The 27,650-nt window shown below is 39.5% G+C and overlaps 1 protein-coding gene across 1 annotated transcript in view; it reads left to right on the plus strand.

The window, feature by feature from the left end:
* Positions 1 to 27,650, plus strand: part of pdlim5a (PDZ and LIM domain 5a) — a 71,917-nt gene that overhangs the window by 5,646 nt on the left and 38,621 nt on the right. The window contains exons 2-3 of the mRNA XM_059338146.1: positions 3,509 to 3,754; positions 19,994 to 20,145. Of these exons, the coding sequence (XP_059194129.1) occupies positions 3,656 to 3,754; positions 19,994 to 20,145 (251 nt within the window). The 5' untranslated portion in view covers positions 3,509 to 3,655. The remainder of the gene's footprint in view (positions 1 to 3,508; positions 3,755 to 19,993; positions 20,146 to 27,650) is intronic.

Below are 27,650 nucleotides of genomic sequence, written 5' to 3' on the forward strand. Positions count from 1 at the left end.
AATGAAGCCCTAAAAGAAAAAACAAAGTGCCTGGGGACAGAGGTTTGTCTGTGCATATGGTGCACTGTAGTAGAAAACAGTGTGATGTTCTTATAGCACAGCCTAAAGTAAAGGATATGAGAGGTCGGAGTAGAGGGGGGCTTTTGAGCAGCTGGTTCCTTTAACTCTATCACTTTGTGTGCTGCTCTGAGCCTCTACACCTGACTTCCTGTTGTTCTCTGTTTACCCTGGATACCCCTGCACACAATGTTAAATGTGGGATCTTATCTAGAAAGGAAAGAAAAGTATGTTATGGTAACTGTTGTTGTGACTAATCAGCAGTGTGTTTTTAATTAATTTAACAGCAGAGGCTGCTGGCGTTTGCTGGTTTCTGCAGTGGCAGGCCAGTCTGAGAAAGGTAAGGTCCCAGCAGCATCAAACAGCCAGAGCTCACTCATTATCCCTGTCATCTCGCTGTATAAAGAAGCGGTTAGTCCTTTTTACAACAGTCATGAGCCACGATCTGTGCTAATGCTTTGAATAAACACTGTGTCTTTTGTTGTTACATTTGCTGTAAAATTGAAGTTAACCTCATCAAGACCCCTTCAGCTCTGCAGCGGAAACAGGTTTAATGACTCTACCGGGTTTGCTCTGCTATTGTTAAACCTGGCTGTGCTGGAGAAGTGTGCACTGTCCGTATTATAGGCTGACTGTGGGAACGTCCATTAGCAGGTTAATGAAGAGCATCCTGTGTTTATACGTGGGATATGTGTGTATATATGTGTGTATATACGTGTGTATTTAATCTTCTCATAATGTGTATCCCTCATGATGTTATCTTAATAGAAGTGTCAAAGGCAGGTTAAATGTTGTGTTTATCTTTTTTTCTCCTCTCTTGCTCCTCCATCTTACTTCTATGAGCACTTTCTCTTCTCTTGTCTTGAAGCTCGTCCAGTCCCTGTCAGTCCACCTCCTCTAAGCTCATGTCCAACTTTTTTCTCAGGCTCTCCATCTGCTCCTTGATATTTGTGGAAAACTTATTTTGAATATGAACTCATCAGGCTGCTGTAACTAGCAGTTCTGTGAACACAGTCCAGAGCTGTGACTTGGCAACATGTGCTGTCTTTCTGTGTGTGTGTGTGTGTGTGTGTGTGTGTGTGTGTGAGAGAGAGAGAGAAAGAGAGAGAGTGTGGTCAGGGCCAAGAAAGAAATGGGATGAGTGTTTAATTGAGCCACTACTATATCGGTCTAAATACAAAGTCAATATTGATCTGTCTGGGCTAGAAAAGGGGAAATGGATAAAAGCCAGGGCAAGAAGTGCCGAAGGAGAAGAACTGCCAGCTGTCTGGACATAAATAATGAGGAAACTGATAAGTAAACAAGATGGAAATGATGGTGCTGCAGTTTGGCTTTAGATTGCTTACTTCTTTGTAGCAAAATGCACTGAGATTGAGGCAGAGATTAGTTAATCGCTTGATTGGTTATGCTTGGCACTTGGAGAGGCATTTTTGCTGCTGTCACATTTTAATCACTGTGGCCTTGTTTTTCACTGTGATGTAAAAGGCCTGTACTTATGAAAACGGCACAGTCATGGCTAAAAGTTGGGAGAACTCTGTAAAAAACTGTTTTTATTTGCCATAAATTGTAAAAACAAAACACAACAACAGAATATTCTTTGATAATTTATTTTACAAAAGTTGTAAATAATTTAAATCTATATTATTAACAACATTTATTTTTAAAAAGTGTTAGCAATATTGGGTAAAAAAATAAGGCTTTCTACATGTTAAAAATATTAAAGTAAAACCATTCTTACAACCTCTGTGTAAACAGCGAGTAGTTTACTCCAAATATCACAGAATTTTTGTCACATGAGTGTTGCTCTCAGCTAAGTTATTCATAGCTTTCCAGTTTCTTTTGGGACGGCAGGATTTAATGTTTTTTGCAGAATCTGGTTAGTGCAATTGGTTTATTTTAATATAGATAGAAATAGAATCATATCACAATTTTTCATATTGCATTTGTCACATAATTCACTCAAGGTTGGTTGGAAATCTGAAGATCTGACATTAATTTCTCTTTTTACAGTTTCTGGCTATGATTAAGGGTGTAATTTTGGGCAAGTTTAAAAAAGGAAATATGCCTTTCAAATCCAACAGTGGGTTGTTTGGTTCAGAGGGTCAGAAATTAGGTGACAGAGTCAATTCAATGGTAAAATAAAATGAAATGAAATGAAATTGCAACATTAACTTCAGAAGACTTTTATCTCTGTTTTGAGTTTCCAAAATACTTCTCCTCTGGTCTTTTAGTAGTTGTGGCATCAGTGTAACTGTAGTGAAGCAACCACATAACAGGAGTGGAACAAGGTGATCCTGACTTTCCCATCACCAACACCCCAACGTATCATACGTAAGATAACCTTTCAGAGGCATTTTAATCAAAGCCTTTGGGATGTGTTCTCGGGTCATGATCTGGTTACGGCTCGTTCCACCTTAAATGAAGCAGCCTGCAGCACTGAGTCAATGTTCCCAAAATATCCGGATGAAAGATAAACTGTCCCCTCTCCTTTGCCCCTCTCTCCCCCCCCCCATGCCCCCCCCCCCCCCCCTTTGTTATATTCTGTCTGTGCAGTGCAGCTCCCACACTCTTTTCCTAATCCCCCCCCCTCTCCCCCCTTTTTCTGAGTGTCTCCTCCCATCCCCTAATCTCCCCCTTCATATCATCTCCCTCATTTCTCCTCCTCTCCTGTGTCCCACTCACTCCACCCATGGGTGAATCTCCTCCTCTTTCTCCTCCCTCTCTCCTCCCAACCTAACCTCTACCCGTTCTCCCTCTCGCCTCCCTCTTCCTCTCTCCCCTCCTCCACCTTTCCCCTCCCCTCTATCATTAGCTGGTATATAAGAGCATTGCATCCCTCTGTACCTCTCTCACACACACACAGTGTGTTTACTGGGAAGGGGATAGTCCAGGGGAAACTAGGGATTACATTGTCTACCTGCCTGTAAAAGGAATATTTTCCTCTCTGGAATTTCCATTAAAGAGGTACAGCCTTTCCATTAACAATATAATAGCACTAAATGGTAGGAAATGTTCTGTAATTATATTAATGTTAGCTGTGTAATTGTCCTCTGGTGAAGGTTTCCTGGGGGGTATTGTAAGTATTTTATGCTTCTAAACTGCTGCAGCACACTCTACTACGGTTTGCATGTGTGTGTGTTTGTAACGACATCTGCTTAAAAGTGTACAGCCAGTTGCACAAGAAAATTTTACCTTTAAAAATTTTTGTTAGACCATGACAAGTGATTTTGAATATGTGCATTTTTGTGTCTTTTCTGAAAGTGGCTGCAACTATATGTTTTGATAATATATGATGTTAAAATGTCCCTTTCACATGCTTCACGTACCCTCCCTTTGCATTCTCCTCCTGACCCCTCGTTCATCACTTCATTTTTATTCTCGCTTCCTTTGTCTTATATAACCATACAATAACAATTCTAATGTGTGCTTTCTCGTTCATATCTTCCCTCAGATCTTGGAGCAACATCCTAAAGGGAGTCGAATTCTTACCTATCATCAAAACACAGCGACATCACTCTTATCACCTGTTCTGCAGCATATCTTCCCACCTTGTCAGTAACATTAACGGCAAACGCGTTTGACGTCACCCGAGGACACCATGAGCAGCAACTACAGCGTCACTCTGTTGGGCCCGGCCCCCTGGGGCTTCAGGCTGCAGGGAGGGAAGGACTTCAACATGCCCCTCACCATCTCCAGGGTAAGACAGACACACGCACACTCTGACACACATATGGCGTCCACTCCAACACACTCTTTGTTATTATCTATGCAATAAAAGCACATGTCCCTGTTTTATCTCCACACTCATCACAGTGCAGCTGCAGAATACCACATGGCCTATACGTGATTAAATAGATGAAACTATTCCTTTCCCTTTACCTCTGTCATCCTCCTCTCCATCTTTTCACCAACACACTTGTGATAGCTCAGCTGAATCATATGCCATCTGTCATCTATTGACCGCACAGGAAACCTTTTCTCGCTCCTGATGCATTCCACTTCACTGTTGAGTGTCTGTATTGGAAGTGCTGCAATCAAAGTTCTGGCGCACAAATCTCGGCCTCAGTCCCTCTGCTGAACAAGTAACTTGATGGTTCCTTGGTTTCTACGTCTTTCAGCATCTACTCCTAACATTACATCTTGTTGCCCACCCAGTATGCTGTTCAGTCACACATTAGAGCGCACACAAATTTGTTTCCCTCATCACTTTAACTATGGCATGATCCTGAAAACTGATAATCCTGCTCAAGCTTCTGTTCCGTTCTGCTTGGACACTGCAGCTTCACACAAAATACTGTGAGGCGTACATGCACTGCACCCACATACACACATTCACACACACAAATCTCTAGAACTGGCAGTGTGCAGACTTATGGCAACATGAGACTGATGATGAATGGCTTGCCAGGTCCTGTGCCAATCCCCCTTGGGGCCGCTTTGGGTTGCCATGTTTGTGTTATTACTTTGGATGTGATACTTTTCCCACTAACTGAAGCCATGTGAATTCTTACCACAGTTTTGTGTTTGTGTGTGTGTGTGTGTGTGTCTGTGTGTGTGTGTGTGTTTGTGTCTGGACTCAAAATTATGGAAGTGACCGATGAAAAAAAAGACAGACAGAAGACATAGATAGAAAAAGAAAGCTAAATTTGTACAACAGCAACTCTCTATAGACGATCTCTAATTTTGACAAGTAGATGCTGTCACATCTGAAATAAAATAAGATATTCTATATTGCAAAAAAAAGAGAAAACAATTAAGTTAAAATAGATTTAAAAAAAAGATAAATGGAATTTTCTTATTCCCAGAGAAGTTGGCCGTAAGTAAACTATAATTGTCTCAGCAGCCCGCTCTGACCTTTACTGCAGTATCACAATGACAGTTATGTGGTTTGAGGTTTCAAGACGTTGGCAGGACTGTGAGTAAGTGCTGGTGCAGTTTTGGGTGCTGATATAGTAAATGTTTGGTCTACTTAAGGTTGTGAAGTGTACCCTAAGTGGATAATATGACTTCATATGCTTTCATATTTATGGATAATTCCAGATCAGGGTCAGGTCGCATCTATAAATTTCAGCTCCAGTGAGTGATGTCTTTCAATAAGTCAGTGAAATGGAAACGAGGATAAAATAATAATCTTGTATTTCTATTTCTGTGTTGCAGTGTATTAATAGTGGTGATTTCATTGTGCTTCAAAAGGTGTGAATAAAAATTCAGCCAATCAAACCAATGTTGTTTGGACCAAAAAAAAAAATTATTTTTACACTTTTGATTTCTTCCCATGGAGGCAACAAGAAAAGTATTTTTGGTTCAGTCAATTTCAGTCAAAAAAATTCAGTCAGCCTGAATAACCAAAATACAGAATAAACAAAACTTTACCTCTTTCCTACGGCGCCTCAGTGCTCACAGTTCGAGGAACACTCGTTAACATCTGCTTGAGTAGTCAGGGTCAATTGGATCACAGAACGTGCCGCTCACTTTGGTTTTCAAATAGGGATTACTGGTAGGAAAGGAGAAATTAAGATTAGCAGAGGACAGGGAGAGGAGGAGAATGTGACTGGATATTAGGTGACATTGATATGCAGTGCATGGGAATAAATCTACAAAATGTATACAGAGATTAAGGGTGACTTGAGCGCTGATGACAGCTAGTCTATGTGACACAAACATAATGTCCCTCAACAGGTCATTTATCTAGATCTTCCTCTCTGCCTCCGTCATTCTTCTCATACCTTCATCCTCTCATATCTTCCACTTGCTTCTCTCTCTCTCTCTCTCTCTCTCTCTTCGTCTCTCTGTCTATGTTCCTCACTGTTTCATGAGGTAAAATGTGACTCACGTCTCACAAACAGTATAGTTTCAGTCTACATACAAGAATCCAAACCAAACCTACTCTTATCCAACCTATTAAATCCAGTTTCTGGTGATGAAAGGCAGCGTTGATCACTGACACATACACACATGTGCCCATATCCACTGTGTGTTTCTGCTGTGTGTTTCAGACACATTGCTCTCTGCCAGTCCAACCATAGAGTTGATTCTAAGAAGGGGTTATTAGGGAACGCAGCGCTACTGCCAAACCACACTTACCCTAACAGCTGCTGTTGCTAAGCTCCGTACGTATGTGGATATACTATGTGTTTCATTTACGACACAAGCCGTAGCCACGGTATTATCACATTGTGCCGGTGTTGCATCATAAGGGTGACCACATCTGTACATCCTGAGCCATCTGCCCAGGCTTGTCTTTTTCACTTATTTTTTTGTTTTTTACAGTGTTAAAAAAACTATTTTATAACAGGGCAAGATTGACTGTACTGCTTCTCAAAGCGCCAGTCAAACATTTTACTACGCTAACCCGGTTTGACGTAGTCATAAAAGGAGGTATTTGGAGAAGAAAAGAAAAGGTTTTAGCAAAAGCAGGCAGTATATTTATAGTATATTTATTGATAGCCTGCATCACCTTGAACATATGCAGCTTTTTATTTTTATTTTGTATAATTCTGAAATTGGTCATACATTGTAATGCACAGCAAAACAGCTGGATTTACATGCTGGTGCTCTTATTTGGACTGGATGTGAGTAAGAAGAAGGGTAGAGGTCTTGCTCAGAGAAAAGTGGCTGATAATAGGCTTAAAGAGAGTAATGGAAGTGTAAGCTGTAATAGTTTGGCGACACAATTGTGCCTGTAAGCACCAGACTACCTTAATATCCTTTCTTTTAGTGAAGCCACCATTTAATGGATTTGCTGCTGAAACGATTTTGTAGAAAATAACCCTCAGAACAGAAGCAGCGTTAATCCTCATTAAAACCATTTATTGAGAAATCCATTTACTTGTTTTACGGATCAAAGGATTCTCAAGAACAAGGTCCCTCATGCGTAGAGACAGAAAATAGCTGCCCTCTATTCCTGGTTAAATTTACAACACAGTGAATCAATATTTAAACCTTTCTGAGCGTTAGCCCACTTACAGGATCCACTGCTAAAATAATTTAAGGGAAAGCGGCCCAGGGGAGCATGTGCATTAAGCTTCTGAAAATAGATGCATCATTTCACAGGTCAGCTGCCCATGACCACACCCCCTCATGAGGCGAAGCGGTCTTGGATCTGTACCCCTGTTGTAGGAGCTCCTGTCTGGGCTGAATATTGACCAGGGTGCATATTGTGGAAACTGTTACATTATGTCAAGATAGATCATTTTGATTTGATATTTTTAAAGGTTGGGATTCTCTTTATCTCGTCTTCAGTGCTGTTTAAATCAAATATAGTATGTAGTATGTAGATAACATTAATATATTTGAATATTTGAATTTCCCTGCATTCGGTTATGCATAGTCCATGATAATATATGTCATCACTGGATGAATTCTTGCTGAGGGCTCTATATAGAAATGTCTGTAAAGATTAAAAACTGGTTTTGAAGTAGGGGATAATGCCTACTGAGGTGTCCATTACTAGCAATTAATGGGTGACATAGAGGCTGTGGAATCCCTTAATTCCTGATAATGGATAATAGATAATCGTTGGGCATTATCTTGCTTATACCATGGTCACTTGCCAAAAAAAAAAAAAGACCATTAATTCTTTATTTTGATGCCTTTTGAGGTCCAAATCTAAAGTTTTTCGTAAGCCATGAGGGTTGGACTAATGTGATGGGATGTGAGACGATCATATGTTTTGGCAACCAATCAGTGTATGCTAGGGATGGGCGTTTGGAAGAAACCTGCCAACTCGATCATCTATAACGTTAACGATCAACTAATCGATTAATCACTGTTTTTATGCATAATCCAGTATGTATGAAAACATGCATACTGGGCAAAAAAAAAAAAAACATATATATATATATAGTACTATGCAAATGCCTGTTTTGATTATGGACACTTTTATTTTGACCGACAAAAAGTTAGTTTTCACAGTAATCTTGCATTTTGAAATGCAAATGTTTTGTGTTTAAATAAGTTTTGGATCAAATAAACCTAGTAATTCATGCTAGCAAGTTTAGCTAGTTTTGCTCAAATTAATACTGTTGTGTTTATGTGTGTTTTATAATTGTTATTGCAACTTTCAGTTTGCAAACTGTAGCTTTATCCAACTTAATTCTCAGCTCATTGACTTATTCATGAGGCCGCAGAACTGAACGCTCGGCCGTGTTTCTTAACGACCATTAATCGATCATCGAATAATTATTCCCATCCCTAGTGTATATCTAGACCATGGCATAGGAATTGTTAACCACAGTTAAATTTTGTGCTTTGACTAGAGCAAGATGACTGTGCAGCTAATCTACTATATAGACAGCTAATCTATATTAAAACCTTTTCATGGAAGCATGCCGTTCTTGGAAGTGAGTCAGCGTTGGCAGACTTCCGCCTCCCCAGGGATGCTTCAACAGGCGATGATAACAACTAACCACAGTGATGGGTCTATTTCAGAGACTGCTTATTTCTATACATAGTCTTTACTTTCTGCCTTTGTGCATCCTGGCCTCTGTTTTTCGTCCTCTTACGGTAAACGCTCTTACCCTCACATTGCATCACCGTCCCGGCCTCAAACCTGCGACTCCGCCTTAACCTTTCATACCAGACGACCAAAGCCAGTGGACAGCTCCTCCGTATAACTTAATAATACTTAAATCTGTCTTAATCAAACAAGTCCCATGCTTCTCTCTGAGTATCTGTCTATCTTAGTGAAATACTTCCAGAGCCAGAATCAACAACTTATCATTTCCTCTCCCACAAATCAATCTGTCAGTACTGATGTGTGTATGCTTGTTGGCGTAGACTTGTTGTATTTGGACAGTGTAACAGACTGGACTTTTCTGCGTCCACAGCAGCCCGAGAATTAATCGTACATTTCTTAAAATTTGAGAGATTTGACATCGCATTTCAAGATTTGGCATTCAGGTATTGTGGCTTTTTGTGATCTTCAGTTATTAATAGTTATTTTCCAAGCATTGGTTTGTTGGTTGGCACCATTATAGCAGGGATGAGTTGACAGAAGGGAGAGGGATTGTTATTTTAAAAACATGCCTGCTTCTCCATATTGCACGTTGACAGTTATCTGGTCCTACTGGTGACCTCACTGAGGCGTTTCTGTCTGCACCGGTAATGGACTGACTAATCCATCGTTAAAAAAAGCCCTATCAGTGTCACATGCCAATACAAAAACCACACATCATAAATACTCTCTGCAGTCCTAAAGCTTTGAGGGTTCTTCATATGGGGTCACAATCGAAATGCTGCTTGAATGTTTTGTGTTGGATAGTGAAGAGACCTCATGAGGCATTTCATCAAGTCACTCAGTTTATAGTGGTCAATTGAAGGACATAACAATAAACTATAAAAGACACTGAAAGAATAATCCTTTAAAAGATGTTTTGGAGGATGCTGCTTGAGTGTTGCTGGAATGAACAGAATTATTTGAGGCCAGAAAACTTTTATGACCCTTGGCAGAGAAGCTCAGCCAGGTCTTAGCATGCGCTGCAGTGACTTCACAATGAAGAGGCTTGAATACACTATTGTTTAATGCGGCTATAATGTATTTTCCACAGTAGCTGCTAATCCGGCTGTGTCTCCTCTGCCTTCCTCTCAGGATACCGGCCTTATGGCTGGTATCATGTTTATTCATATTAATATCGGTTGACTACAAAGACAGATAGAAATAAAACTTTAATGGATGTGGGTTAAGGGTTCAATAGAAAGAAAACAGCTGTAGCTATCCTCTTTCCTCTTTGGCTTTTAGGTATCTCTTGATGCTTTGTTTGGACGTTGTTCAGAGGACTTTAGACTTTGAAGTCTCACATCTAATGAAAGAATAGAAGATAAAAGTAGTGAGGGTTCCTGTTAATACTCACTGATGTAGTTCAGTGGTTCCCAACACTTTTGGGTCTTAGGTACCCCCACAGCCCGATCAGATGAACTTACATACCCCTTCATCAAGTCCCAATGCATGTCCCGAATGCATAACAACAGTCATTATATAAAAATTGATATTGTTCATTGATCTGTCTGTCATTTTGGCTGGTTTGTACTAAGACATTGTACTAAGACATTGTACTACTAAGGGGGAGTCAATACAAACAGTTTTCACTTTTTCTCAGATATTTTTTCCTCTATATTTTAAGGCAAACAACCCACATTTGTCTGCTATCATGAACCACCTAAAGTTCTGAAATACAGAAAACACTTGCTCAATGCTATTCGATATGACTAAACTAAATCACATGAGTCTCAATTGTTACAGGGTTAGCTACGGTCGTAACACACATAAAAACACCTTATCAAACAGTTTTCATGGCAAATCAACTATATTACTGTCAAACAACTGTTAAATATTAATTTCATACCAAGAATGTGGTCAGATAGCATTTTCACGCCTTCCCTCGGTCATACCTTCCTGCTTAGTTGATACTTTTAGCTGCTTATTTCTACCATTTATTCATTATTTAAGCTACCTGTTTAAACTTCTGTGCTCACTGGCTAACTAGTTTAGCCAGTATTTAGTAATACACTCTGCAACATGTAGTATTCAGGTGTTACAGCTCATATATTCCTTTAATTAAATCATAGTTACCTAGTTTTTTACCTAGTTACATAGTTGTTGTTTTTTGTCACATTAGTTTTGCTGCAACAGTTTTTCAAAGTATCCCCTGGCAACAGCAGAAGTCCCACTGTGGTACGGCTACCCCTGGTTGGGAATCACTGATGTAGTTCACTTCTGGATGGCTCCTTAAGGACATTACACGTGCTGTTGTGTTTGCAATGAGGCTTCAGCTGCCACTGTGACCAGAAAGCCCTTGATTCTCATGCCTTACTAAACATTCAAGCATTTTTCATTCCAAGAGTCTCTGGATGAAATCCTCACCCTCTGAGCTTCAACTTGATTAAAAGCATACTGAGTAATAAAACTCACATTATTTCTCCAGAATAGAGGAAAAATAATTGTTACTCTGACTCATGTTAATGTTTTCTGGCCAGTTTTCTCTTCTCAGATGTTGACTGTAGTGTTCCAATTAGAACATATCATAAACAAGTTAAACACGATATAACCTGTAACCTTAAACCACCATTTTGGATTAATTACAGCCTCTGTAAGTATGTGCCACTGATGACGCACACTGTGCGTTCATATGGAATAAGAACAATCCAGTCTTGTGTTAATACGGCTGTATTCCTGAGTGTGTGTTCACCAGCCCTGCCAATGCTCAGTCCCCCAGCTCCATGACAATCACATCATTGAGTCTGGCTGTGAATGCTGGCTTGTTCACTTCTAGTTTACCATAGTGCAGTTAGTTTTTACAGCGCAAAAATAATGTCATGTGGATTTGTTGATGCTGGTCCTGTGTGTAGTTTTATAATATAGCCCTTTGTTCATCTGTAACCCCCTGACTCCACGTCCATGTAAAGGAAACATCAACCCATCAGAAGTTGAATACTGTGAAAGTCAGAAATATGACGTGGTTAATCACTTCCAGCAGGTATATTGTGACAGAGTGTAAGAGTTTATACTGTGAGTGCACACTTTTCCTTGACCTGCCTTTTCTTTTACTTCTCACACAGTTAGTTATGTCGTGCTTCCCTCTAAACTACTTAGAGTTTTTGACCCTTAGTAGCGTTATGGAGCGGTTTTGTTAAGCATACAATTCCACTGATCTACAGGTGGAAGTAAAGCCCCAAGGAATAAAGCAACGTCCCAGCAAAAGCAAGGAAGAAGGAAACTGCTTGCAAGTAAACATGGGGTACATCACATCTCGAGTAGCGAGGGTGAAAAGGTGTCCTTAGCAGAAGTCTGTTCAGCTTCTGTGACATATTTAGTAACTATGACACAGCTGGAATAGAGAAGCCATAGCAAAAAGTAAATATAGTTTGTTATAAGTTGTAAGGAAGTTGTCACAGTCTGGGAGATCAGACAGAATACATAAAAGTATTCCATTAGACTATGACAAAAACAATTAGATGAGTCAGCTATGTCCCATGTCATATGTAATTAATGTCACTTTGAGATGGCGGCTCTGAAGCACAGTTTTTTATATTGTTAAATGCCTGTTGCTGTTTCTTCTTTCTGAAGAAACACAAGGAAGGAATCTCAGATGCACAAACTGAGAAATGAAAAGAGGGGAATGATTTAAATAATCTATTTCAAGCTTAAAAGACAATAAAAATTGGCTCTGCAAATGTTTTGAGGAAGGAAATGCATTCAACAAGATTGTTAGACCTCACAGATACACACAGTGTGTTGCGGTGAGCTACAGTGAATGTAAACAGGAACTTTGTTTACAAGAAAACTCCACAGGGCACCTTTAAGCATTTACTCTCAGCTTCAGCTTTAGTGCACGTCGGGTTGTTATCTGCATCATTTTTCATGAAACAATTACTTTGAAAACCCATATCAAAGAAATCCTTGTTTTATTTTTTGTGGATATAATAATATCAGCAGCTTAATCCTAATAACCTGGATCAGAGTTGCATCATGCTTCATGTAAATATGGCAGATCTCTGAGCCAGATTGTCAACCTCGTGTGCAGAGCTTTATGTTTAATGTGTACAATGTGTTCTTGTGGGTTTGGCAGTCGGAGCTGCAGTGAGCTATCTATGGGAACTCCATCTGATATAGCATTTTCTTATTAAGCTCTTTAGCATTAACATAGAAGTCAGGCAGTGATTATCAGACAGCGGTGCATACATCGCTTTAGGCAAAGAGAATGTTATTGTTTTACATGCTTTTATTAGATTGAAAGTAGGTGTGTGTGTTAGTGTGCCAGCAGGGGTGGGCATGTATGGGTACACATGTGCAAACACACCATGCATATATACTGTTACAGGAATGTCGAATCATTTACAGAGATTCAATAATGGTCAAACTTGCTGTATAATAATGACATTGATTCTAACTCCCAATTGGAGTGTTGGCTCCACTATAAAGAACATGATCTGCAGAATACCTATTGTTCCTCTATCTCTTTCTCCATTCTCTACTTTGTATTGTTGTAGCATACTCATACAGCAGACATTTATATACATTACTGTTGAAATGCAATGAGCTTTAGATTCTTTCATCTGATCATCATTTTCAAAAACTATTAACCCTGGAGCAAACAGTCCGCAAGCACCAAACTTTTTTTATCATCATGAATTACTAAAAGGGCTTACTGGGCACAGGCTCAGGGGCCCAATGTGTCAATTCCCTATGAACATCGCAAATATTTCATTTAAAGACACGTACCGACCAGGCAGTGACTCCAAAAACATGTGCATTTACTACAAAGAGGCACAAGACGATGAGAAAGAGACACCAAACAGCGGCAGAGACACACAACGAAAATCAAAAAGCCTGAAAAAGGAAAAAACAACCTCAAAGAGACACAGAGTGACCACAAAGAGACATAAAATTAACATAAGATACAAAAAACAATTACGAAGTGACACAAAACTACAGAGAGATGTGTAACAACTACACAGAGACACAAAACAACAACAGAAAGAGGCTAAACACCTGTAAAGTCTGCGTCTAGTAGAGGTGATGGGGCCTTTTTATGTCTGTGCCCGGGGGCCCATTGTCTCATAATCCGCCCGTGTTTCTAACAGCTGAAAAAGAGCAGTGGATTTTGTCGGATAAACACTAGATCCCGTTTCAGGTATTTCCATGATGCAGCTGACAGAAGTGCATGATTTAGCTCACTGAGGAGTATAAATTGTGAGTGAAGCTTTGCCTAACGCTGTGTAATACGTGTTACTGATGACTAGGTTGAGGTGATGTCTGTCCCAGCTTTTGTCTCCTGCACTTTCTTCACCTTCCAGTTTCTCTCTTCACTAACTTTTTTCCATCTCCGTCTCTGTACCGCTTTTGTAAGTCTCACTCACCTCTATTTTTCTCGCACTCCGTCTCAGACCCTTCAAACTCTGTCTGTACTTCTTCCTATAACTTTTTTGTCATTATTTTGCTATTTGCTTTGTTGCTAAGGGATCGGAGCACTGAAGCTGCCATGCTTTTTTCGTTCACATGTCGCGTTTTAATATCAATACTCTGGGAGCTAATAAACAGTAATGTTTTCATTAAAAAATGGTGGTGATAGGAAATGATTACACTATATTCCCACAGTAAAATATACAAAAAAGGATTTCTTCTCATGTAGATCACACTAAGAGATACTGGATGTTGGGCCTGAGTGAAATAAACGTTTTTGAAGGCTGGCATATGGAGGCAGCATTGTGGATGTTTGAGTTACAAAGAACAATCTGGGTCTTTCGTGTCTTCTGCTCTCAGAGTTTCAATCATAGCGTGATGTGAACCATCTGCCTGTCATCTCTGTCACTCAGTGTGCTGAAAGCAGCCATTGTTCAAAGCACTCAGACTGGTCAGTGTATGTTCAAACCAGACAATGTTTCAGCACCCCGGCTAGCCCTTATTGCTATGTGTTGGAACCAGTTGACTTTTTCAGAGCACTTAAATCAGACAGCGTATGTGTTGAAAACTGACGTTGCTGGAAGCGTAATGGTAAGTTCATCTGTGAAGGCTTTAACACACTGCATGTGTTTTTCTCATTATTTTGAATAAGTGTTGACACAGAAATTGACCCTTTCACTTTTATATACAAATATAATAAGGCATGAGAATTTAACACAAAGGTAGTTGGAAAGACAGAATATCAGGTTTGTTGTAAAGAAACCATGTAAAATCAGCTTCTATATATTTTGACATATACTGTGGTTGAAGCTGCATAAAACATTGATTTTTAATTATGGCTATTTGAAGAGCAGAAGAATTCCATCTGAATAATACCGTATTAATTACATTATACGCTTATAAAGCGGCTGTAGGAATTATGACACCCATTGGGTTCAAGCAGTAAGTAATGTGATGCTGCTATGAAGCCACAAGGTCCACAGAGGGAAGAGGATGAGTCAGCAAAACCAATCATAATTTCCTATTTCCGACTGACAGTCAATGTTGTTTTCTTTTAACCGTGATCATGTTCGTCCTCTAACCTTAATCAAGGGGTTATTATGGTGACCATAGTGATGAAGGTCCTCTAACCTTCGTCATTTTAACCCAAACCGAGATGTTTTTCCAACATTAATCATTTACTTATTTGAGTCCATGATCTTTCCCTTAACCAAACCTTAACCATAGAGTTGTCATATCACAAAACAGATTTTTATTCTTTTTTCATGAATAGGGTAGTTGTGTCATTTAAAGGGCAGTTAAGAACAATGTTTTTTTGTTGTCTTTTAATTTAAAGGACTTGTTGGTATCTGAACACCTGGTTCATCGGCGTATTTAGCAGAACATTGTTACTGTAGAAAAACATTAAAAGAGTTTAACAGCAGGCTTTTTTTGGTAGACTCATTTTCTGACAAGGATCCAGGCTTCTATGTCTACTTAGCCATTCTTCTAATCGGCGTAAATTGGGATTGTGAGTCACAATCTGACAGCACTGAGGTGAAGTAAAGTTTCAGTTCTTTTTCACAATTAAGAATTCCTAAACTGTAAACTCGCTTTTCTCCTGTGTTGGAGTTGTCCTGCTGCCGGGCCAGTGTATTGTTGGCCAGTCGGAAGGTTATTAATATAAGTCGTGTTATTCGATGTCCCTGCACATTTGGAGCTGAGCTCAGCTGCTGTCAGAGTGTGCATGATAGCAACACAGCAGGAACGCACATACATGCACTGTGTTAGCGTCTCCAGTGGATATGTGTGTAGTGTGAAAGCTGCTGTTTTCTGTCATGACCAAAGCAACAGAGCCATAAATCACATACCCTGGGAAACTCCAAGTGCTTGGCTTGTTGCAGAGACAGATTATTTAGATTTCTGTTTCTGATTTGCTCAATGATTTCTTGCACTCTCTTTGATATGAAAATTGAAACTACTTTGAGCTCTGAAATCTTTTTAATCATAGTAATTGAAAACAAATGTTTGCTTTTGGAAAGACATTTCCAGCCAGCACGAACAGTCTCTTTAGACTTATTTGGGAAGAAGACGTACGGATTAAATACATTCAACACAAATTAAAAACGTTTTTATTCTCCGTCTGTTTTCTGGCCTCCTGTTTAGTGTCAGTGAAACTTTCTCGTTCGGAGGCAGACTACTTTAATGCAAAGGGAAGCTGAGTTAGAGCGGGTGTTTCTGTATGATTTTGGAGACAGAGAGGTGGTGGTTGTGTGTGTAGGGGGCAGGAATGGAGCACTAATTGGAGAAAAACATGTAATTGAACATTTTGTGGTGAGCATTTGGGCCATAACAGTGCCAGAGTGGTTCACATGAACACACCCCTAAAAATGGGTCAAAACCAGGATAAGTTTTCTCTCTTTCCTCTCTGTTTCCCTTCTTCCTTTCCATCCACACTTCTAATCACTGTCAAGTCGGTCCCTCATTACTCTCTTCTTCCTGCCCTCTGTGGTTGTGAGTGCTGGTGAGTGATGTTGCGTGTGTTGGGCTAATATGACTATAAAAGGTTGGGGCCGCAGAGCCTTAACACTAATCCGGGTGCAGAGCCTCTTTTATTAGCCCGGCCTGTGTCTGTCTGTCTTTGTGTGTGTGTGTGTGTGTGGGGTTGTGTTTGTGTGTAATTGGGGGACAAAGATAGAAGAAACAGACACAGAGGAGGGATGTGACGCACCAAAGACGACTGAACCCACGTTGCACCTTTTCATCCTTGCCTGTCGTTTCTCATTCAGCAGAAACAGATTTTCTTGTGAGGGCTCCAGATAAAATCGCTGCTGCTGAAGTGATATATGGTGGTTACATGTAAGAGCCACTTCATAGCTAAAACAACCACAAAAGTGGTCTGTGTGCATGTGTGTGTGTTCAGTGAAGTGGTCTGTGTGGTCCTCTTTTCTCTGTGTCAAAAGAAACAAAATGACCTCACTCCCCCTTTAGACACACTTGGACCTTCAGTGTGACCAAGAATGGTCCGAATTACAGCTGCAAGGTATTTTTGTTCTCTGAGGGCTTATAATATATGTATAATATCTAATAAGGCTGGGAATTTTTTCTATTTTCTTATTGCCCAATCATGGATAGTTGAGGTTGACAATTGCTGACCCAATTGCCAGGAGTACTGCTGGTATTAAATAATTAATTTTATGTTTGGCACATTATGATTGAAGTTGGAATTTAATTTTGTTTCAAGATTTCAAATAATCTACCTATGCGGGGTTCAACATCTGATGGAACTTGGAATCATCGAACCTTTTAGCTTTCTGCAAGCAGTTCAGTTAAAGTAACGTGGAAAGAAGAGGAGGAGTGTCGACTCCTCTCTTCAAAAAAACAGATCCATTGTGAAAGTGTGTCTGTGCTTGGTGCGACATTATCACAGAATCATATTCCATTTAACATTTTTATATTATCTTTGATATCAACATCAAAATCATATCCATAATCTTATCTCCATGACTCTTATAACTCTTATGAAGCGCAGAGCAAAGCTATTAAGGGGGCTTTTTTTGGCAAAGAGTGGCAAAGATACAGAGTGAAAGGGGGAGACAGAGGGGTAGACATGCAGCTGGATTCAAACACAGGCCACCCAGAGTAGAGTTTTGATGAGCAAACATATTGAGAGTGGAAATGCAGGGTGTCAGATCCATGGAAAATAGGCGGCAATCAGCCTAATGTCTTACTTTCATTTTATTAACTATATAACAAATTAGGGATGCACTGATTAATTGGCTTAATCTTGATACTGGACACAACTCAGTAATGTGCAGTATTGTGCAGCCCACTGCTCCTTGCATGCTGTGTTGACTTGTGTGTAAAAAAGGATGGGTTAAATGCAGAGGTTAAATTCCCCCATTGTGGGATTAATAAAGGATAAATCTTAATATTAGTCTTACAACTCTGGCATAACAGAAGAGGGCAACAGTGTGGTTTGTTTGAAAAAAAAAAAACTGAAAGAAAATGCCCCTAACCAAATTCAATCTATATGAATAATTGTTATGAATTATTTTTTTGTTAATGATACCTTCACATTGGTCATACAGTAGCTACAGGGCTTTGGCGTCATGGGAAAAAGACAAGAGTTAAAGTGTGTAACATCCTACACACATTTCCAAATTTGTCCCTGTCCTCCCTCAGTCGACTGATAAGAATGGCTCTGGTTTATATGACACATGCTGCCACAATGTATAGCCTTGTCTGTTGGTGACAGTTACTGAGTTTAAGACAGTAATAATACAAAACAGATGCTAATACAATATTAGTTGCAGTATCAGAAACAACCCAAAATGTCATATATTTATGCAAAACAGATTATAATTTTGTTTTTTTTGTCAATGTGATTATATTTGTGTCACCATTATTTAACTTATTTAAATAATATCTCACCTGTATGAATGTACTTAAATATCACATACTTTAACTTAGCAGGGAGAGCCTCAACACATAAATATAGAACACAGAATTACACATTTAATCTAATTTTATTTTATTTCGGTGCGGACTGTGGTTCCACTTGTGTGCCTGTTAAGTGGTTAGTTGCCTCGCAACTGTTCTCCAACACTTGTTTACAATATCTGTTTAGCATTGCTCACAAATAGATGAAGTACAACAGCAGTTAAGGGTGTGGAAATGTTCCAGTTGTTCCCCCAGCATGATTATTATAATGGTATATTTAACATTGCTGTCAGAACAGAATTGATACAGAACAGCATTAGTGCGTGTTGAAGCCATGTTGAACAGCAGGATTGATATTAAAGTACCAGCCCTGCTGTTCAACATGAGTTCTTTTGTGTGGCTTGAATCTGGTTCAAATTAACCAGCTTCCCCCAGAGTGGAAGTGCAGCAATTAAACTTTGTTTAGATGCAGATATTTGAAGCATACCTCCAAAAGTCACGGGAGACACTGAAAACCAGAGACAACTGTGCAAGTATGCATGGTTTATGATGCATGCAAAGTGATCAAGAGATGAAGAGATGTCTTGTTTCTAATTGCTGTTTCCTCAAAGCCAATAAAACTGGTATGCGTCTACACTGTGCAGCATCGTCTCATTAGCTATTTGTCACCTTTTTACTGCATTTTTTAAAGAGCATAATGGCGTAATTGCTTTTACTGGAATAAGATTCACTTGAGTTGATCTGTAGTGTGTACCAAGATAAGCTTCACTGGTTTTTGCCCACAGAAGGAAAAAAACAATGACCTCTTATTTACTCTGCTGCTGTTGGAATTTGGCTTCAAAATTTCAATAAGGTCGTGCAATGTCCATTTCCTACATGTTGACTTCCAATATTTATAATACAAATCCAGCCTCCACTTTTTATTGTGATCTCTTTTTATTTCCAGTGTTCAGTCAACCAAACATTTTTGGCTATTAAAGGTTCAGTAGGTAACTTTTATAAAGGTAACATTGTTATATTTGATGAAACTGTCACTATAGCCTGACAGTAGTATGAAAAAGATAATACGTAAGAAAGTAAAGCAGGTTCCTTCCAGTTCTCTTAATGGTATTTGCATAAATTACTAATCAGAGGTGTTAGGACATAGTGACAGTTTCAGACAAAAATTACTTTTGTAAGTTATGTACTTAAGCTATCTGAAACATTGTCAATGTCTATACAGTATGTTTATAAACCCCCACACACAAAAAATGAGTTGGACATTTGGACACAAGGATTGCACTATGCCCTGGATCCTTTTTCTCACACATGCTGTGGTTTAGGAACTTTTCCATTTCCTCTAACAAGCCATGATCCCAGTATGATAGCAGGTCATAAAGAAGAAACAAAGGTAACTCAAAGATGAAGGCTCATGCTATTAGACACGCATCAGTGAATGTACAGTAGACCCACCATCATGTGGTAAAGGACCAGCTCTTTCATTAGCTTTGCCTAAATACGTCTGTAATGGAATGGATCCATAAATCCTGTGAGAAATACAGAGAGAAACATGCACTTCCCATTCTCCTGCTTAATAATCCTGACTGTGCTGCTGTGGTTTTTGTGTCTCTTCAGCTGACGGATGGCGGGAAAGCGGCTAAAGGTGGCATTGGTATCGGAGACATGGTTCTGTCTATTGATGGCATCGCCACGGAGGGCATGAACCACCTGGAGGCCCAAAACAAGATCAAGAGCTGCACCGGCAACCTCAGCCTCAACCTGCAGAAGTAAGCTCACATTTTGTGTGTGTGTGTGTGTGTGTGTGTGTGTGCTTGTGTTTCCTACATAGTGAGGACCGGAAAACGTTTTTAACCAACAAAGTGAGAACATGTTTGGAAAGTGAGGACATTTTGGCAGGTCCTTAATTCTTTAAAGGCCCTGTTTTTAAGGTCTAGGGTTAAATTTGATTAAGGTCAGCATTAGGGCAATGGTTGGGGTTAGGCATTTAAGTTGTGATGGTTAAGGTTAGGGTAAGGGGTGAGGGAATGCATTATTTCAATGAGGGTCCTCACAAAGATAGATGCTTGTGTGTGTGTGTGTAGTTATAAAACGGAAACAAAGCCACTTCACTTAACAATGATTTAATGTGTGAACCTTAGTGGGAAGCCATTTATCTCGGTTAAAACACAGAATCTATACATTCCCTTTTAAACAATCCCAAGAAAACCCATCTTTGCACCAAATTTAAAGTCCATGCTTTCCCTTTGAACCCCAGACATCCCGCATTCAGGCAGATGTTCACTGTTGTTGTAGGAGTTAATCTTAGCTCTAACACACAGCAACACCATTAGTTCTGCCTGATCTCCCGTTCCCTTAAGGAAAGAGGAATAACTGAAATCACAGCGAGAGCATCACACATGTGGACCACCCCCTCCTCCCTAAGGCCTACTCCTCACTGTTTGGTGGAATCCTGTTGTACAGTGGAGCTGATTTATCACAAGCAGTTGTGTTGGAGCGTTTATGTGTGTGTGTGTGTGTGTGTGTGTGTGTGTGTGTGTGGGGCTTATATTGGTTCTCATGTGGTTTGAATTGTCGGGTTCTTTGGCAGCACCTGTAGGCATGCGTGTGTTTTCATTTAACACTATGAGATGTTCAAGGCTCCTACACTTGTCCTTTTTGAAAGTAGGAACAGATTTACACTATAAAGGACATTCAGAGCTTTTTGATTTTGCTGTACATTAAATCAGTTAGTTGGCTTAATTGGAGTAATAGTATACCCAGTGTGTATTGGAGCTTCTCTTGATCTGCGTCTGCATGTCTGGTTTTTGCATGCTGCCTTTCCTTGGTAACTTTTCATCTTTCTTTCACCCCTCCCCACATTTGAGGCTCACCGGGCATGTCCTCTAATTTGTGTCCAAATGATGACAGACCAAAGATGTTTTGCTTTTAGTCGAGTGACAGACCACATACTGTAATACCGCAGAGCTTACAGTAACTCAAGGTCAGTGTGTGGGCTCCTGTGAAAGAGGTGACCAAACTCTTTTTATGATGAGTGAAGCAGGTCTTAGAATAATACTCAGCTAAAGGTCATCAATGGATGATTTACCTGTCGAAATGGAAGTTCATATTCTGATGGATGGTTGAGGTTTTTACCCTGAAGGTCACCAAGTTTCGCTGACAACGATGTGGAAGATATATAACCAATTAATCCAGCAGTCATTTGATTGATACCTTCAGGATTTCAGCCAGTGTATTGCAAGCACGGCGGCCTGTCAGCACTAAGCACGGGGGATTTTAAAAAAAATGTAGTTTAAAGATGGGTATTTTTAAACTAAAATGAGTAATAAAGTACAAGTAGAATAGGTCAGTCTTTAAAGTGCGTAGGTTGTGTGCGTAACATTATCAAAAGTGCAGTCGAGAGAGAGAACGTGTGTGTGTGATGGTGAGTATGAGTTATGAGTAAGTTAGCAGTGACCACATGTGTGTGCAGTTTAGGCTATTTGTTGGGGAATTAATGAGTGTTAGCCCCAAAGTAAGCAGCAACTTCAGCCCAGGCTCTCTTTGGGCAGATAGACGTTAAATAAGCAGCTCCCATCCAAAAAACATTAGAAAGTAAAGCTCTTCTTAGCATTTTGATAAAACATCAACAATGTTTTCTTACTGATTAATGTTTACAATAATCACTTTTAAACAGATTAGAGCAAGTGTAGTTTGGCAGTGCAGAATACTACCATGCATGCATCTGCTTATGTAGTTTGTCTCTCTGAAGCTGCATTCAAACATGTGGATCAGACGACTAATAGATTCAACATTTCTGTGCTTCATCTAAGGTTTGGCATATAGTAAAAGAGGGTTGATCCGATCTTGGATCTCAACTAAAACCTGCCAAACGTAAATATGATTTATCATTATCATTGGCACACTGTAAATCTTCTCTTAAAGGATAGTTTGACAGTTTGGGAAATATGTTTATGCTTTCTCAGAGGATTGAAACCACTTTTCTGTGGTTAGCTTAGCTTAGCATAAAGCCTGGAAACAGCTAGCACGGCTAAGCTGCCGCACTACAGGAAAGCACTGTATCTTGTCAAGAAATGGCACATTACCTCACATAAAACCACAAGCTGTCATTTTTACACTTCATTGTTTGTGCAAATTAAACAACTGTGATAATGTAAATGATGTATTGAGCTTTACATGTGCTGTTTTTTAAAATCTAAACTCTGAAGAAGAAAGTGAATAAGCGGTTTTCCTGAATTGTCAAATTGCACGACCAGAGCAAGATTTGTATCCGCCATAGACTTTTGTTTCCAATTACTTCATTAAGCACCAAAAGAGCTGCCAAGTGCCGGTGTGACCTAACAAATCTCATGTAAGCGTGCGTTTGTTTGGAGGAACAGTTAAAGGATTATCTGTTCTGCATCGCTGTGTGTCTGTGGCAGACATCAGCCCTTCAAGGGTTGATTCATGCCCTATTGGAAACACATGGACCGGCTTGCTTCATTAAGTAGCAGTATTATATTATTAAGGCTGTGTGACTAGGCAGCCACTTCGGGGACAGCTGGCTCCAGCTTCTGCTTTACTGGGAAGCTTCGGGGTCCAGAATGATTGACAGTAATCTCTCCGCCTTCTCCAGACTTCGTTTACAAAAAGAAGATCAGAGTTTCAAGGTTTCTTTCTGTTTGTTGCTTGGCACTCGTTGGCACTGTGAGTTAGACATACTGTATATTTAAAAAGTGTCATGCCTAGGTCAACATCTGGACTTTAATGGGTGTACATGCGTAATGGAAAGAACCAATCTTGTCTCTTGTTTCTGTTTTTTATAGGCGTCGCTCGCTTCTCTTTTCATTTTTCCTTTCTGCCTGCACATTTTGATTGGGTTTGTCACTGGGTCAGATAGCAACAGGAATGATAACAGTGAGGAGATACGGAGAAATGTTAACAATGCATGTGGTGTCTGTATGTGTGTATTTTAAAAGAGACAGGTTGTTATTCCTTCTCCAAATAAACGAGTGATGGGGAGAAGAGATGGACAGCAGATGTGTGGACAAGGACAAGACAAGGAAAAGCTGTAAAATAAAGTTGAAGACTTTAAACTGATATGAAGCTGTTTTTGTTGAGGTTATAATTATTTTTAAGGATGACATGGCAGATGCAAGGAGGGCCAATTTATCCTGTCACTGACTGGAACAGAACTGGGATTTATTACCTGAAAAGTAAAGCCAGATAAATGCATGAATGCAAACACCATGGTTACCAGTGTAATCATCACGCACTAACATTCATTTAGTTGTCTGTGAGACTTTCTTTATTTCGACACTGGAAAACATATTACACCAATGTTGTTTTGGCACCCGTCACCTACAATTTCTCTTGCTTTACTGCAAGTTTGTTGTTCCATTCATTTCAGCTCAGATCAGCCAATTTTAACTATAGACTGTTTAAAATATAGCCACGGTCTCCGTGACATCGGCCTAGGTTTCTGAAGAGCCAATTTGACACTCCCCGACCACCACCTCCCCTCCCTCCCATCTTTGTTGTTAAAAATACTTAAAATCTCTCAAAATGAACAAATTTACATGGGGGTCTATGGGGACCGACTCACTTTTGGAGCTAGCCTCAAGTGGCCATTCAAGGAACTGCAGTTTTTGGCACTTTCACATTGGCTTCATTTTTGCAGCCCTAGAGGTTGCTGGTTGGTTTCATCTAATCTAATCAATGTTAAGGCAGGTGTCATGTTCAAATAAGCAACAAGAGGTCTGTTTATTATTAAAACAAGCAAAAAAAGGACTTTGCTGAGAAGCAGATTAAAGATGTCTATGATTTTCTGTGACTCATTTTGCAAACTCTTGCTTCAGATTTTTGATGTAGGTTCTTGCAGTGACCCTATTAACTGGTTTCCTGTTAAAACTGCAGCTTTTCTACATCACACAGATTTTGTTATTGGAAAGAAAATACATCAAAGTCTGTTTTATCAGCTTCTTTCATCTAGGAATGATCCCTCTTTTATTCTTTCATGGGAGTTTTCAACTTTAATAGTTTCCATCAGAAAACAGACACATTTTTTGGCTTTTGTGTGAGTTCCACTCCTACATCTTTACATACAGGACTGAACTATGTTTGGCTACAGCAGCAAGTGTCTGGCAATGCAGTGTGCAAATTGAATTACATGGCTGTAAGTCTGTCGCTTTATCACAGCATGACTGAGTGATGGACTTTCAGAGATCATCAGCATCACATACTGTTAAATACTATCAGCCTCAGTACAATAACACGACACATTTCCTGCATCTGGGAGTTGTAGTAATGTTGACGTTGTGTTTGTTGTTTTACTTGACCTTGCAATCTTTGCCTGAGTTTTTCTTCTGTCTAGGAATGCACTCTGTATTGTCATGTTGGAAATAGCTCTCAAAACACTGTGTGTTAGTTCATGACCCTTGGAGCCTTTTTGGCTTTCTGTCAGACAAGGTCAGTGTGTGAGTGTGTGTGCAGCTCTTCTGCTAAGAGAGTGATGTTTAAACACTGAAAGAAGCAGAAACAGGAAAGAAGGAAATATGGAAAAAGCTTAAAGAATTTAAGAGAGGCAAATGGAAGTAAGTGCATGGCAACAAGATGAAAGAGAAAGACATAAACAATGATGGAGATGGATTCTCCAAGGCTGACAGTTTGGGTAAACCGTGGATCACCCTGCTCGATGGCACCAGGAGAGAACGTTAAAACATCACTGCTCCATGTTTAGATTCATGGATGTCCATAAAGTTTTACTGATGACTTAGGCACAGCTGTGGAAAAAATGGAATGGAAAGGAATTTCTTTTGTCACCGAATCATTTTTTCTGTTTTTATTTTTTTACGTCAAACTGAATTCTATTTGATGAGACCTATAAAAACAACTATCTTGTTAGCTAGACTGTTTTACTGTGACGGAGATATCGACACATGGGGAACACATGTGTTTATAGCATGCACGCAGCGCGCACGCAAGCACAAACAATGGAAACACACATAGCCTGTCAAAAGGCTGGCTAGTAAGGTTTTATTACATTCAATAACTCTCAATATTTCTAAGGAGCAAGAACAATTGTATGAACTGTTTATACATCAAAAAACTGCAATAAAATATTATATATAAATATTATTTTCCACAGTCATAATAAAATCATCTCAGTTCTGATCATCAGGAGATGTATATATACCACAGTTTTTTTAACAAATAAAACCCAATGTCAATGTTGTCAAACAAACACATGGAAAACTCCGACTTACCTCAAACCCTTCCTTAAACTGCTATAAAGTACTACATATCAACATTATTTTCTACTTTTTACTGTTGCGAAAGTTTTTTTTTTTTTTTTAAATAATATTTTTTCGCACTCTGGTATATGTCATTGACATGACAAACAACATTGATTTTAATGCACTGCCTCAAAGACTGCAGTGCTCCATAATACATCAACAGCAATCAGTGGAAACCATGAAAATACCATGCTTTGCCCCTTAGCACAAACATGATAAAATGCCTCAATCTTGTAAAAATAATTACATTTAAAAATATATATAAATGTATAATGTTGAAGCCAGGGCTCTGATTAAAAGTATGATATAACAGAAATTAAAGTTAAAGTTTTAAAAATAAAAAAAGAGAAAAAAAAAGACAACCTTGCCAAATTGTATAGAATATGCATTTACAATGATCAAATAATGAAAGAATCTAAATAAAAAAATGTCCCTAGTGTAGCCTATAAGGGTCTGTGGACAGATTCATGCTGATAGCTTTGTCATTAAGTGGTCCCATCAGTATAGTGCAATCACAAAGTTTCAACACATAAATTAGCCTCTTCAGCAGTGTCATTATTCTCTTTAGAGGTACAACAAAGTATTAAGCTGTTAAGTTCAACCAATCACCCCGAGCCTCAACAAAACCACCTTTGTATTTCACTGTTATGCACTTCAGCTGCCAGTGTCTGGTTAAATGTTTTATTCCCAACAGTAATGTCTTTTCGAATTTGGCCCATTTGACGATTTAATGGTCCAGTGTGCATGTGAGTGTTTTTCTCCAGTGATGGCAAGGTCTCAACATCTTGATCTGTTTGATGGAGTTTAAAGGAACAAACTGAAATTTAGTTGACCTGAAGCACTCACCCACATTTATGTAGGCACATCACAGAACTGCAACTGAATGCACAATTTGAATAAACACAGGATCACGCAAAGAAGAAAGGTTCTGAAGCGGCTTTTGTGTGGTGCTCAGTTAATTGGGACCACTTCTTCTTTTTCAGATAAGAGATCTCACCCTGTTGAAAGGACCTCAAACAGGATAATTACAGTGTTTGACAATCGTGTTCTCTGTGACTGAGAGCCTCAATGGTGGAGGCGTCACATTTATAATAGTGGAGTCTTATATGCCCATGCAGGAAGCCACAAGGACAGGCCATAATAAGTCATGGTTACACACAATCAGGTTTTAGATCTGTGCGGTAACGCTGAGTTGCAACACTGGTGGTGTTGTTTTGCTGCGGAGGCACTGATTTACAGACACCCCCTCAACCCCACACACACAAACACACATGCACAGACACACACACACACACACACACACACACACACACACACACACACACACACATAGTGCAAAAATGCACAAATGCACACATCAGTCAGCAAGGAAGTTTAGCTTACCTCAGCACTCTGTGTCTTGCACATTATTTGCAGTCACATGTTACATACATGCAAAATTAAACTGCGGAACTGAATATTTTCGCGCCTAACGAAGACATGCACACCAACCCTCAGACACACAAAGACACACACACACACACACACACACACACACACACACACACTCACGGATCCCATGGCAGCTGCTTGAGTTATTTTAAGTCTGGAAGTTGGCTCTGGGTGCTTGGGGAAAGTTTATGTAGGGTTGGGGTATACGTTTTCATTTTGTTTACATAGTGTTCTCTGAATAGAGACAACGAGATCCCCGAGTTGTACGTGCTATGTGCTGATGCTTGTGCACAAACACTGACTTGGCTTGGCCTAAAATGTTCAGCTGTAAATTCACAAACTGACACACATATGTCCTCTTAGATCTAAGTGTTTATAATCTAATTATCCTCACAATGGAATCCGATATTGTCTGTGCATATATGACTGATGGCCTCTCATTGTCAGAAATATGAGAAAGTGTCAGTTACATAATTAGTCTTTTGATGCATGTGTGCAGTATGTTTATAGGCAAAAACGATACTTTAATCAAATGATCTATTGCCTGTTTTTAGCTTACACTTTGAAAT

The sequence above is a fragment of the Centropristis striata genome, chromosome 7 (assembly GCF_030273125.1).
Source record: "Centropristis striata isolate RG_2023a ecotype Rhode Island chromosome 7, C.striata_1.0, whole genome shotgun sequence".
Taxonomy (NCBI): Eukaryota; Metazoa; Chordata; class Actinopteri; order Perciformes; family Serranidae; genus Centropristis; species Centropristis striata.